Genomic DNA, 13,647 nt, shown 5'->3' with positions numbered 1-13,647 from the left:
CTAGGTTGTTGTAGAACCCCACTCTTGTGATGGTATTGAGCCAGTTTCAAATTCATCTGCCTTTAGGAATTCTCCCAGGGAAGATCAGTAATAGTCAAAGATTGCTTGGAGACCCTCAAGTCAGAAACTGGTTTGTGGTCCAAATGCTTAGTAACACTAGGCACATATTCCTACAAGGGGGCTGTGTGGTCCAAAGGATGGTATTGGTCAAATGCTTTGCCCAAGTTCAGCCTCAACAGGACTTGAATTCACACTTGGAAAGTTTTATTTCTCTCATGCTCCTTCCCATGCACACTTTATCTTTGTTAACATCCTCACTTAGCATAAAGTCAGACTCTGTTTTTCTCTCTTCTGACCAGAAGGACTTCTTGTCTTACAGGTATATGGTCTTATCTGTGTTGATATTTTAACTGGGAGTGATTCTCTAAAGCAGGTCCTTGGACAAGTGACCATCCTCCTGGAAAATTACAGCAGTCTATGATGCAATGAGAAAGCCTGAGGACTACAGAGTCATTGTTTTGTAAAGTGAAATACATTTCATCTAAAGTACTGTCCTTTATTCTGAGATTATTTTGTACTCTTTTGGTGTTTAAAGAAAGCCCTTTCTTTTTATGAAATGAGAATTTGGGATTGCTTTATCTTGTTTCTTAATGCATTTACTTGGAAAAATAAAAATCTAGCAACTCATTGTGAATCCCCTCATTTTTTAATTTGCAATAGCTGCCACTCTGGGCACCTGGTCTAATTTGAACAATTCTGCTAGTACTTCTAGGTAACTCATATCACCACCTATGTCCTAAGTGCTTATAAATTACCTGCTTCATAACCTGTGGCAGAATCTCTTGGAGGATTGACATCAAGCTCACAGCTCTGGAGTTTACAGTATATTGGTCTGTAGTTTCCTTGCTTAATGAAATTGGGAGGCTGCCCATTTGCAGTCTTTCAGTATCCCTCCTGTTCTCTCTGATTCTACAGATCCTTCATGACAGCACCTAAGACAAGGCAGTTCCGTTTGCTCTTCTTACAGTGTTCTTTTCCCTATAGAGTTGGACATGCATATACATGTTGTTTGGGGAATTTGCAGCACATCCAGTGAAAGCATAATTCCCAACGAACAGTCAAATCCTTCTCTTTGGAGCTATTCAGAACACACCTACCCCCTCTTCCTTATGACAGCCCCTCAGAGACTTGAAGACAATTTGTGACTCTCACCTGAGTTAAGAGCACCAGCTGAGTCAGACGGACCCAAGTGACAAGCCCAGCTTCACTCCCTCTCAACTGTGAGAGCCAGGGTAAGTTACTTGATTTTATTTTTCCCAACTTCAGTTCTTTAGCTGATTTATAGGATGGAGGTGAAAAACTCACTTCATTGCCTTATTGTGCAATAAATAGTGGAATGTATGTAAAGGGATTAATACAGTGCCCTGGCAGAGGGAGCATTCAGTTAAGTGCTTGCTATTTTTCCCTCTATTATAAGAGCCTGGTGAGCATTTTAAGTGTCAAGGTTGTTGGGGAGCAAGGGAATGGGGACAGTTTCTCCATTCTTGATTGATCAGGACCCTAAACGCAGCCAGGTTTTTCTTTATCCTGAGGTTGTCTATTTATAGTTATTTGGGTGCCTGTTTGTTAGGGCTATGGGAAAGGATATTATTGAGAATTTAGGGGAAGGTTATATTCAGGAGCTGGAAAACTATTTGTTGACATATTGAACCATCTCTTGTTTATTCTTATTTTCCTGAGCAGCTAGCCATGCAATTCCCGAAAGTTAATTACATTTTGTGAGGAGGCAGGGAGCATGACACCTCCTAGCTGTATTAATAAAGAACAAACTGACAGGATCATTGGGGAGGGGGTAGGGGAATAACAGGGGAAAGAAGGGAAAGAGTCAAGTCAAGGAACATGTATAAAGAGCCCATGGACAGAGACAACAGAGGGAGGATTGAGTGCGGAGGGAGGTTGGGCAGGGCAGGGGAGAGTGTTGCCGTGGGGGGGGGAGTGGGAGGGGAATGAGGACAACTGTGATTGAACAACAATAAAAAAAGAAAAAGTAAAATGGAAGCTTGTGACCCAAATGGGCTGAGCATGCCCAGACCCTTTTAGTAGTCTTTCTAGAAGTAGGCTGATGATAAATGGTCACAATGGACCAGAAGTTGGAACCCTGTAGTGACCAGTGTCAGAGTGGTTTTCTAACTGTAACTCTTTGCACATAATGAGTTTTATAAGCAATTGCGTGATATGAACTCTAAGTGCCATTAAAGTTAGGAAAAGCTTGGAAGGAGACACACTCAACTGTGAACAGAGGAATGGGACCTGAGGAGATGGGGGGTTGGGGCAGGCTCAGGACTTGCTCAGGACTCTGTATGTAGGATTTCAAGTTTTTATTCTGAGAATACATTCCTAGATTACTTGTGTAAATATTAAATGTAAATAAAAGATAGAAAAACAAGAAACCATCTTTCAAAATGAAAACAACAAAATAAAAAGTAAGCCATTTGGAGACATTTTTTCAGAGGTCTCCACTGACCAAGTATCTAAGTAGCGCAGTAAGTTTGTTGGGGAAGAAAGGTTGTGTGGATGGGGAGATACTGGAAATCCTTAGAGAGAGGATGCAGAGAGAAAAAAGGAGAGGACTAGACACAGAATGCAAGGGAAACTCTCTTTTCAAAAAGGAAAAAAATAACTTTTTCCTTTCTAATACACTAAGATGGGTCTATTATAGACAAATGTGAAAATATAGATAAGAAAAACAAAAACAAAATTTGTCTTTAATCCCATCACTTGTGTATAGTTGTTGCTAACAGTTTGGTATACAAAGGTCTATCCAAAAAGTATCCTTCTATGTAGTGTGAAAAATAGAGACATTTATTAAGAAGATACATGATACAAGAAACATTGTACAAAGGACAATGACACCTCAGTCCCCTTTAAAGTAGGCACCTTGGGCCCTCATACAGTTCCCCCAATTGCCATTGGCTGCCTGTAGTATTTCCTGAATCTCACTGATAGTGTGAAATCTCTTCCCTTTCAAAGGTCATTTTAGTTTTTGGCAAACCCAGAAGTCACCGGACTCCAAATCTGGGCTGTAAGAGGGCTGAGTCACCTGGGTGATTTGATGTTTCACCAAAAAACTCTGCATGAGACATGATACATGAGCAGGTGCATTGTCATAAAGAAGCTGCCAATCACAGGTGCCCAGAGCTGTGGCCTTCTGAATCATCCAAATAGTTTTAAGGAGGAAGGCTCAAGTTTAATGCAAAATTTGATGCACATTTTTGTTGCTCTAGTTGCTCAGGCATTTTGAATGTGACAGCCATACAGTACACATTCTCAGTCAATGGTATCTACCACCCCACTAAATAGTACAGTGAAGGCGTCATTGTTCACACATGCACATTCCAGTCCACTCTCCTTGGCTTCCAGGTTACATCAATGTCGTGCACACCATTCTTGTTATATTAACAATGGCTAGACTTTTTCTGGACAGACCTCATATATCTTTTCAGACTATATTTTTGTATGCAAAAGTATATATATTTACTTTATAAAAATCAGATAATCATTTTCAATGGCTGCTGTAGATGCACCATGATTCATTTATCATTAAATTAATTGTGATCTAACATCTATGTTTAAGTTGTTTCCAATTTTTTTATATTATCATAAATAACAGTGATTTCTAGTTGTGTGGTCTTGTGAAAGCTAGTTAACCTCTCTGTGCCTTTCATCATCTACCTACCTCATAGGGTTGTTGTGAGTAACAAAAAGGATTATATATGTAGCCCTGGCTGGTGTAGCTCAGTGGATTGAGCGTGAGCCTGTGAACCAAAGGGTTGCCAGTTTGATTCCCAGTCAGGGCATATGCCTGGGTTGCAGGCTAGGTCCCCAGTAGGGGGCATGTGAGAGGCAACCACACATTGATGTTTCTCTCCCTCTCTTTCTCCTTCCCAAACCCTCTCTCTAAAAATAAATAAATAAAATATTTTTAAATGATTATATATGTAAAGTGCCTAACACAGGGACTGATGCATTAAATGTTAGCTTTTATTATTAACTATGATAATAATTGTTGTTGGGTTTCCTTTGACTAGTTTTTGGTTTATGGGAGAAGAGAGAGTGATTTGAATTTTCTTTTTGAGTCATATGCCATAATGAGCTCTGGAATCAAAGAGAGCTGTGTGTTTTTGGTCATGTCAATTCACCTCTCTGAGGCTCAGGGTTTGTTTTTTTATCTGTAAACTGAGAATCAAAAGGACCTCGATCACAGGGTAGCTGTTAGGATCAAATGAGAGAATGCTTGTAATGCCCTCAGCACAGTTCTTGGCATATGGGAAGAGTTCAATCAAAGTCAGTTATTACTAGTACTACTAATACTGCTACAATTATTTAGCCATTGATTGGGTTGGGAGGAGGAAGGTGGCAGTGAGTGAAGCACTGGGAGTGTTTCTAACCTGTTGTCTCATTACAAAGATTGGAAATGATTTTGGAATCAGATGGATCCATACTCAAATCTCGGTGTTGCCATCTCCTAGCTCTTTGACCTTGGTCACAACTTCTCCAAGCTCATTTCCCCATTTGCTTACCTTGCAGGTGTTGCCATGAGACCCAAAGCATATAATGTAAGCATAATGATTTGCTGAGTGCTCAGGTTGCTAATTATGCACGTGGGAAAATTTATAATGACAGAATGCCTTCCCACCAACCCCTAGACTCTGACCCCCTGTAATTCAGCTACTTGAACTTCACCTTAAAGACCTTGACCAACTCTCCTCTAGTCTGGGGGTTTAAGGGGTACTGATTCAGGTTACAAGGCTCCAATAAATCTTTCTGCTAGTTCTACTCGGACTTTGTTCCCCACTTCTAGAAAGTAGGCTATGTAGCTCTGAGTCTGTGAGCAAGCTGTCACCTGGTATGCTCAAAACTGGCATGCTTTTCTTGTCAGCTGTCTCAAGGCCCTGGAGCCTCACTGTCAAATCCTAGCTTTGTCCCAGGGACACTGGTTGCCAGATTTCCCTCCAGGTCTCTAATTGTGGGGAAAATTGCCTTTGTTATCGCCATTGTAGGGCTCTATCAAACCCCTATGGCCCATCCTCACAAACCCTGATTTTCCTGCCCTTGAACTTTTTGAACTCTGACATTGCTCCACTCAGCCTCAATCCCCAGTCCTGTTACTTCTAACCCCTATCTGTGCCTGGCTCCCAGGACTCCCACAGACTCTCTCACACAGAAGATATGTTTTGCCTCTTGAGCCAGGACTGTTTTAGTCTCATCTTTTTTATTTCGTTTGGGGTAGGCAGAGGTGGGCATAGTGGGCTGCTGCAACAATTGGGGGTGAGAGGAAATAGGGTGGAGTTGCATAGACCAAGTGCTAAAGTGGAGCCCCTGGAGGGCTGTCAAGTGAAAGGCAGCCAGAGGCAAATGTCAGAGCCTATATAGAGGCAGGAATCTGGGACCAGAGAGGTAGAGCAAGCACTAGCAAGTCAGGAGCAGTGAGGCAAGTGGGCAGGCTGGCTTGCAGATAGGAGGGGGGCGTGGCAGGGGATAGATAAGGGAGAATGTAGAGAACAGCTGCTGGTACTGGGTCTTACTTTAATGAACTGGCTAGGCATGGGGCATAAGAGAATTGGCCAGACCCAAAGAGCTAGCGCCACAAAGGACATGCTCTCCCTCTTCTTATCTGGCAAAGTAAGCTATTTCCAAGTTTTGTCTGGTGGGAAGCTATGACATGTTCAGAGATTTTTCTGAAGATTGGAGGTGGATGTCTATGGTTGCTCTTTACACTTATCTTTCCCATTGCATCAATTAGTAGAGTAACTAAGGTGCCAGCAGGAATCCAGTATTTCTTCTACTATACTTCATCTCAGGGTTGCCAAGGCTGGAGATAGAGGGAGGGGTCTTGGTAATGTGACTAAATAAGAGGGAGAGAGAACAGATTACATGGAGCTTTATAGCACAGTGGGGAAGAGTAGGGGGCTCTGGAGTTGGATCAACCTGGGAGTTTATGTGACTGAAGGTAAATTAAGTTTCTTTGAGCCTTAGTTTTTTCTTTTGTAAGGTAAAGATAGAGTACTACCCAATCTTTTAGTGTTGCTGTGGATACCAAATAAGATGATGTATTTAAACTGTCTTAGTGGAGTGGTTGCCAGCCAGTGCATGCTCAAGAAATACTTGCTGTTAGAGAATCTGTTGCTAGCATTATTGTTATGGGTGCACAATGCCATGCAATTGATGACTTACGTGACATTGTCCCAAATGAGCAAGTGTTCCATTTTTGGCACAAGCAGGCTGCGAGAGGATGTGTAAACATTTTATAATGTGTGTGTTGGTTTCCAAGTTATGTGCCAGGGAGCCACTCCTGGGGCTGCTTATGGGGCTGGGTCATAGGGATGAAGCTCTGTGATTGCTGACCTGTATATCATCAGAGAAACTTGAAATTTGTTCATGCTCTAGACTGGGCTTCAAGTGAGCTATACTCTAGGATGTCAGAAAGATAACTGAATGCAGCCTTACAGATGTTAAAAGCTAGGCAGCTCTAAGGAAGGGCAATAGTCAAATATATACAGTTTTTACTGTTGCAGTGACCCTATTTAGCTCCAACCTTAGAAAATCTGAGAAATATGCTAAAATTGGAATAATAATACTCTCTATTATGCAAGGTATTATAAGATTCAAATGAAATATTGCAAGTACCTGTACATTATAGACAGTTTAAAGTTGCATACAGTTGCCTACAGTTGTCAACAGCTTAGTGCCCAGAACACACTAAATAAGCAGTACAGTGGTAGTAGTAGTGGTTGTTGTTCTTGCTATTAATAATAATGATGATAATAAGCAAGCTTTTCAGTTCATGAAATGCTGCTCCCAGTTACTGAATCATATAAATGTCTTCCTTTTTCCGAGAAAGACATTGGGGGACATTAGAGTAGTAAAGCAGGGACTAAACTACTGGCAGAACTCAATGAGCTCCAGGAACTAATGATTTTCCTGGAGCAAAGGGTTATCTCATCTAGGTCTGCTAGTAACCTGGTTGGCTTGTGAATGATCTGGTAGGATAGAACATAGCCCAGGAACCTGCACTTCTCACGATTTTCCAGAAGGTGGTGCTGCTGCTTCATTTGATCCAGGACTGCTTTAAGCGCCTGGCTACTGAGGTTGCTGGCATCTTTAGTATTTATAAATGGAGAGGGTGTACTGTGTGACTAAGTGGTTTGGTTTGAAAATAATAGTGGTGGAGGGGATATTTGCTACAGCTTCGAATTTGTTCATTGTTGCACAGCTTCTTTAACCTGATAGGCCCATTTCTTATGCTACATAGCTGGCAACACTTACAAAAGGCCTCTATCATTAGTTATTTGTTTCTTAATCTTCTTGACATTGTTTTTTGACTGCTAAACTTTTTTTTATAGATTTTCTTACTGCTTGGGCTTGAGCAGGACCCTTGATATCATCATTTTGGGGACTTTCTCCTTTGGCCATGGCAGATATGTCAATACCCTTACATTCACCACGATTCAACAATATGCTGAGGGTAGAAAATGATCTCCCAAACAGAGGGACGACCTTCTCTGGACCAATGATAGAGACCATAGAAGAGGTCCAAATTCTGCAATCTCATGTACAGCCTACAGTCTCAACTTCAGCATCAGACACTGGAGGGATATCTACACAGCTGATGACATCACCAGACTTTGACGCCATGTACACATCTCTAATGGGAGTACCAAACTCTGGAGAACCGTCTTCACAGCTAATGCCAGCCTCAGACTCTGGGGTACTGTCTCCATTGCTAATGCCAGCTTCAGATTCAGAGGCACTGTCTCCATTGTTAATGCCAACCTCAGACTCTGGGACACTGTCCCCATTGCCAATGCCAGCTTCTGATTCTGGAACATTGTCTCCATTGCTGTCCACTTCAGATTATGGTCTAATGTCTCCAGGGCTGATGACAATTCCTGACTTTGGATCAATGTCCACAACACTAATGGAAGCACCAGATTCTGCAGAGATATCACCACTGGCAATGCCATCTACATCTATAATGAGCACACCACCCTCTGAAGAGATGTCCACACCATTGATGTTAGCCCCAGATCCTGGAGAGATGTCACCACTCCTAATGCCAGATAGGCTCACCCCAGACCCTGGAATGATGCCCACACAACCAATGTCAGCTGCAGGCTCTGAAGCAATGTCACCACTGCAAATTACAGATGAAGACACTGAAGCAATGTCCAAAGTACTAATGACTGCCCTGGCCTCTGGAGAGATATCTTCACTGATAATGTCAGGCACAGACTCTGAAGATATATCTTCATTGATAATGTCAGCCCTTGCTTCTGGAGCAACATCAACCCATCCAACAAGCACCCAAGACTCTGGGGAAATGTCCACCCAGCTAATGTCAGGCCCAGACTCCAGAGTAGTGTCTTCACTGTTAATGTCAACTCCAGGCCCTGGAGAAATGTCCACAATGCTCCTGTCAGGTTCGGATGCTGGAGAAATGTCCACTTTGCCAAAACCAGTCCCAGATGCTGAAGCAATGTCTCCACTGTTAATGACAGCAGTGATGTCTGGAGTGATGCCCACCCAGCTGATGCCACCTGAAAACTCTGGAGTAATGTCCTCACAGTTAACACAAGATCTGCACTCTCAAAGCATGTCTGCACCACAAATGAGAGCCCCAGCCTCTGGCAATATGTCTACATTGCTAAAGGAAGTCTCAGACTCTGGAGCACTGTCCACCCCATTGGTGACAGTCACAACCTCTGGAACAATGTCCATGGAGCAAATGTCAATCACAGCCTCTGGAGTGATGTCCACACAGGTAACAATGGTCAGAACTTCTGGAGCAACATCCACAGGCTTTATGAAAGCCACAAACAATAGGGCAATATCCACACTGCCAGTGAGAATTCCAACTTCTGGAATGATGTCAACACCACTAAGAAAAGCTTCAGATTCTGCATCAATGTCCACACAGCCAGTTATTGACCCAGCCTCTGAAACAGTGCCCATGCTACCACTGACAGTCCCAGCCTCTGGGTCAATGTCCACACTACAAATGAGAGCACCTGTTTCTAGAGCAATGCCCATATCACAAAGGAGAGCCACAGTCTCAGGAGTAACAGCTGTACCACAAATGAGAACCCAAGCCCCTGGAGCAATGTCTACACTGTTAACTGTAGACCCAGCCTCAGGAGTGATGTCCATTCCACAAACGAGAACTACAGTCGTGGGAGCATTGTCTAAGCCACTAATGACATCCAAAGCCTCAGAAGCAATATTCATGCAGCAAATGACAACCACAGCTTCTGGAGACATATCCACAATACTAATGAGTGACACAACTTCTGGAACCATGTCCATGCCACAGATGACAGACACTGCCTCTGCAGAAATGTCCACACTACTAATAAGAACCCATGCCACACCACAAATGACAACTGCAGCCTCTGGAACTATGTCCACACCTCTAATGAGAGCCCTAGGCCCTGGAGCAATACCCACAGAACTAATGAGAACCACAACCTCTACAAAGTTGCCCAGGCAGCCAATGAGCACCCAAGATTCAGGAGGGATGTCCAGATCACTTCTGAGATCTATAACCTCTGGGGGGATGTCCCCATTGCAGATGCAAGCTCCAACCTTGGAAATGATATCCACACCAAAATTGAGAGCCCCAGCCTCTGGGGAGATGTCCACACCACTGATGAGAACCTCAGACCCTGGAGAGATGTCTGCACTGCTCATAAGAGATTCATCATCTGGACCCACAGCTTATGGAGTGATTTCTACTCCACAAATGATAGCCACAGCCTCTGGACGGGTGTCCATACCACAGATGGGGTCTCCAGTCTCTGGTGACATGTCCACATGGCTCATGACATCCACGGCCTCTGGAGTAATGTCCACACCTCAAATGACATCCACGGCCTCTGGGGCAATGTCTACACCACAGATGATACCCACAGCTCCTGGGGAAGTGTGCACACTATCAGAGCAAGCCTCAGCCTCTAGAATGATGTCCCCACCACTATTAAGGGCCCCAGTCTCTGGAATTATGTCCACACCACTAAGGGCTCCTTCAGCTTCTGAAGATGTGTCCACAGAGTTAAAGAGAGCTTCAGTCTCTGGAAAGATGTCCACTGCACAAACAGCCATGGCCTCTGGAGGGAAGCCCAAGCCATTCATGAGAGCCACAGCCTCTGGAATAATGCCCATGCCATTGATATCAGCCATGGCTTCTGGAGAGATGTCTGTGCCGCTAATGGAAAGCAAGGCCTCTGGAGCAATGTCCACACCACAAGCAACAGTCAGAAGTTCTGGATCTATGTCCTTGCCAGAAACAACATACTCAGCTTCCAGAGGGATACTTCTGCCACCAATGAGAACCTCAGGTTCTGGAATGATGTCCACACCATTTCTGAGAGCCACATCCTCTGAAGGAATACCCACACCACTAATGAGGACACCAGTCCTGGGAACCATGTCGATGCCACAAATGACAGCCACAGCCTTTGTGGAAAGCAAAGCCACAGACTCTGGAGAAACTTCTACCTCTCACAATAACATCACAGCCTATGGATCACAGTCCACACTACACATGACTGCCACAATCCCTGAAACAATGAACCCACCACTAAAGGAAGTTCAGTCCTTTGGCATGCTGACCCCAGCACTCTGTTACCTCTTAGAAGAGCAGGAAGCAGCCCGGAGTTCATGCTCTGAGGAGGAGGAGATGAAGATTGATGAGGAGAAGCAAATGAAGGGATTTTTGGATGATTCAGAGAAAATGGCATTTCTAGTGTCTCTTCATCTAGGGGCAGCAGAAAGGTGGTCTATCTTGCAGATGGAGGTAGGAAACCCCCTCTCAGATGAAAATAAATCTTTCCTAAAAAGATCACAGGGCGTATATAATTCCCTCTCTGAGATGGACATCCTCAGTGCTGTTCTTTGCCACCCCAAGCAGGGCCAGAAGTCAGTCAGGCAGTATGCCACTGACTTCCTGCTGCTCGCGCAACATTTGTCTTGGTCTGATGCCATTTTACGGACCAGGTTTCTGGAAGGACTCTCAGAAGCTGTTACCACCAAAATGGGACAGATCTTCCTCAAGGTGGCTGGCAGCCTAAAGGAGGTGATAGACAGGTCTCTCTACATTGAGTGCCAGCTGGCTGAAGAGAAGGATTCCCCAGGCAGCTCAAGCCAGGTTCTGCAGTCAGCCTGTAAGCGGAATAATGAGGAGGCAATGAAGAATGAAATGAACACTGATCAGCAGACTGAGGAGGTAATAGTGCAAAAATATACTCAGGGTTATGAGCAGCAAATTGAGGAGGATATGATGAAGAATACATTCTTTGAATAGAATAAGAAAGAGGCAAGGGGGAGGCATTGAGCCCCTAAACCTTAACCCTCAACCTGGAGTTTCATCAGTGGGCCTGGCTATTGAAGTTGCAAAGCCCTGCCCCAGTTATTGAAGGCCTAGGATGGTTAAAGGACTAAGTCTTCTGATTAGGGGGAGCTAGCTGGGCTCAGTCCCAACTCTCTACTTTTCCAAGTCCAATTCTAAGGGAGGGGACTCCTTCTAAAGACTGGGTCTTACCCGTAGCCAAATGTGTTATGGACTCAGGTCGCTAGAGAATTTGGCTACCTTAGTTTTCTGTCACACTGTTTAGAAGTAAGGTACATTAGCCAAGATTCTTGATCTGCTAGGTTACTGAAATTATCCAAGCAGAATACCCCTTTGTCCCAGTAAGCATGGCTCTTACCTTGGCTGTTTTTTGTTTTTCTCACTCTCAGCACCAGCATGTTCCCAAACGCTGTTACTACCTGAAAGAGCACGGAGACCCCCAAGAAGGTCTACACAACCACCTTCGACAAAGCACAGGTCATCAGAAGGCCCCCACCAACAAGTAATGTTCCCTGGACTCTTCTGTGATATTTGACTCAGTTGCTATCTTGAGGACTGTTTCCTGAACCCATTCCATTCAATTATATCATAAGCTTTGTGGCCTTTCCCCTTTAACGCCCCCCCCCATGCGCATCCTGCCCTATCTTCCACTTGGGTGGCATGACCTTCTCTTTTACCCCATATGCCTGTGATTTGTCCTGACAATCAGAGTGTGGACTTCAAGAGTTCCTATTACCATCAAAGGCAGTTTTAATTCTTGGTCCAGGGATATATCTAGGCAGGAGAAATGATGTCCTACCTCAAAAACACCTTAGTGTCTTGCCACATGTCATCAGGTAAACTGGAGGACTCCCTGGTACTCATTTCTCCTGGCAGGGGAGCCTGTAAGGAGAGTGATGGCCACTCCTACACACTTTTCACCCAGTAGACTTGCCATTACATGCCCCAACTCATAACATGTAACATAGGTCTCCAGAGCACTTGCCTTGTTTATAGGCTCCATCTGGAACCATTTATTTTAACCCATAATAATGATTGTAGTAATGGCTACTGTTTATTGATTAGATACTCTTTGATAGATACTGGGCTAAACTGTTGACAAGCACTATCTCACTACATTCTTACAATAACCGAAGCTGTTATTGTGTTGTCAGCTTCTGACCTCTTGATCTGTTTTGTATAGCTCTTGTCCTTTAGTGTCAAATCTCTAGCACTGACTTCTGGGTGATGCCCTCAGCTGTTATTTAACCTCACTCCCCTCAGCTATTGTGCTTTATGTCCAGCACTCTTGATAAGAGTTCTGGTCTTTAAACAGGCAGAAATAGAACATAATGTGAGCAGTGTTTGTCTTCAAGTGGTGGGATTATGGTGTTCTTATTTTCTTCTTCCTACTTCTCTGTACTTTCCAGATTCTCTGTAGTAAGCGTGCATTACATTTGTAATCATAACAGTAAATAAACTTTACTTATGAAAAACAGAATTAACTATTGCTAATAGAATTTGATTTATTTAGTCCTTCATTCAATCAACATTTACTATCTAACATGTACCAGCCACTGTTTTGGGGACAGACAGATAAGAACATTCATTGAATGAAAACTTAATTCCAGTGGAGGGAGGGCATAGCCAATAAGCAAGAAAACATACAAGTAACATAGGTTGAAATTGTCTTAAAGACTACAAAGACAAACAACAAGGATAATGGGGAATGTGATACTAATAGGGCCAATGTATTTATTCAATCATAGTGCATGCAATTGGGTTACTCAAAGATCTTTTAAAAACAGTAAGTGACATGATTATAAACATGTTCTACAATGCTAACTTGGCAATAGTTAGGAGGATGGGGGAAGGGGTCAAAGAGCAGTGATGAGCTCCCCACTGTAAGAGTATAGGTAACTGACTCACCAGATGATTCAGTCTAGGGCTATAGCAGCAGGGATGGGAAGAGAGGGACAAGGGCCAAACCTCCTTTGAGGACTTATGTCTGTTTCTCCATTGCCCTAAATGTTGGGTGTGATTCCAGGAAGAGGAAAATGACTATCTGGAAAAACAAACAAAGATTGTCAAGCTGGCAGCCCAGTGGTAATATAGATAAGAAACTGGCTCTGCAGGCTTCCAGCAGATGCATCAATCACCAGTGCTGTTGAATTGGAAAGAGAGGATGGAATAAGTTGGGAAACCCAAATTTCAGGCAGAAAGGCTGTGGGACTCCAGGAACCCTTTTGGCTCACTTCTGGCCC

At 43.6% G+C, this 13,647-nt stretch overlaps 1 protein-coding gene across 1 annotated transcript; it reads left to right on the top strand.

The window, feature by feature from the left end:
- The first annotated feature begins 1,146 nt into the window (after window positions 1–1,146).
- RTL9 (retrotransposon Gag like 9) lies at window positions 1,147–12,873 on the top strand. The gene is made up of 3 exons (XM_028522993.2): window positions 1,147–1,292; window positions 7,404–11,281; window positions 11,794–12,873. The coding sequence occupies exons 2-3, from the start codon at window positions 7,472–7,474 to the stop codon at window positions 11,908–11,910; spliced, it is 3,927 nt and encodes a 1,308-aa protein (XP_028378794.1). The 5' UTR covers window positions 1,147–1,292; window positions 7,404–7,471; the 3' UTR covers window positions 11,911–12,873.
- The last annotated feature ends 774 nt before the right edge of the window (window positions 12,874–13,647 follow it).

The sequence above is a fragment of the Phyllostomus discolor genome, chromosome X, assembly GCF_004126475.2.
Source record: "Phyllostomus discolor isolate MPI-MPIP mPhyDis1 chromosome X, mPhyDis1.pri.v3, whole genome shotgun sequence".
Classification (NCBI taxonomy): domain Eukaryota; kingdom Metazoa; phylum Chordata; class Mammalia; order Chiroptera; family Phyllostomidae; genus Phyllostomus; species Phyllostomus discolor.
This window is presented reverse-complemented; position numbering and strand designations above follow the sequence as displayed.

What these genes read in the sequence shown, in the direction of transcription:
- RTL9 (XM_028522993.2), top strand. Translation starts at nt 7,472, where the DNA reads ATGGCAGATATGTCAATACCCTTACATTCACCACGATTCAACAATATG. An exon ending in CTGATCAGCAGACTGAGGAG is followed by an intron (nt 11,282 to 11,793) that starts GTAATAGTGCAA and finishes TCTCACTCTCAG; the next exon opens with CACCAGCATGTTCCCAAACG.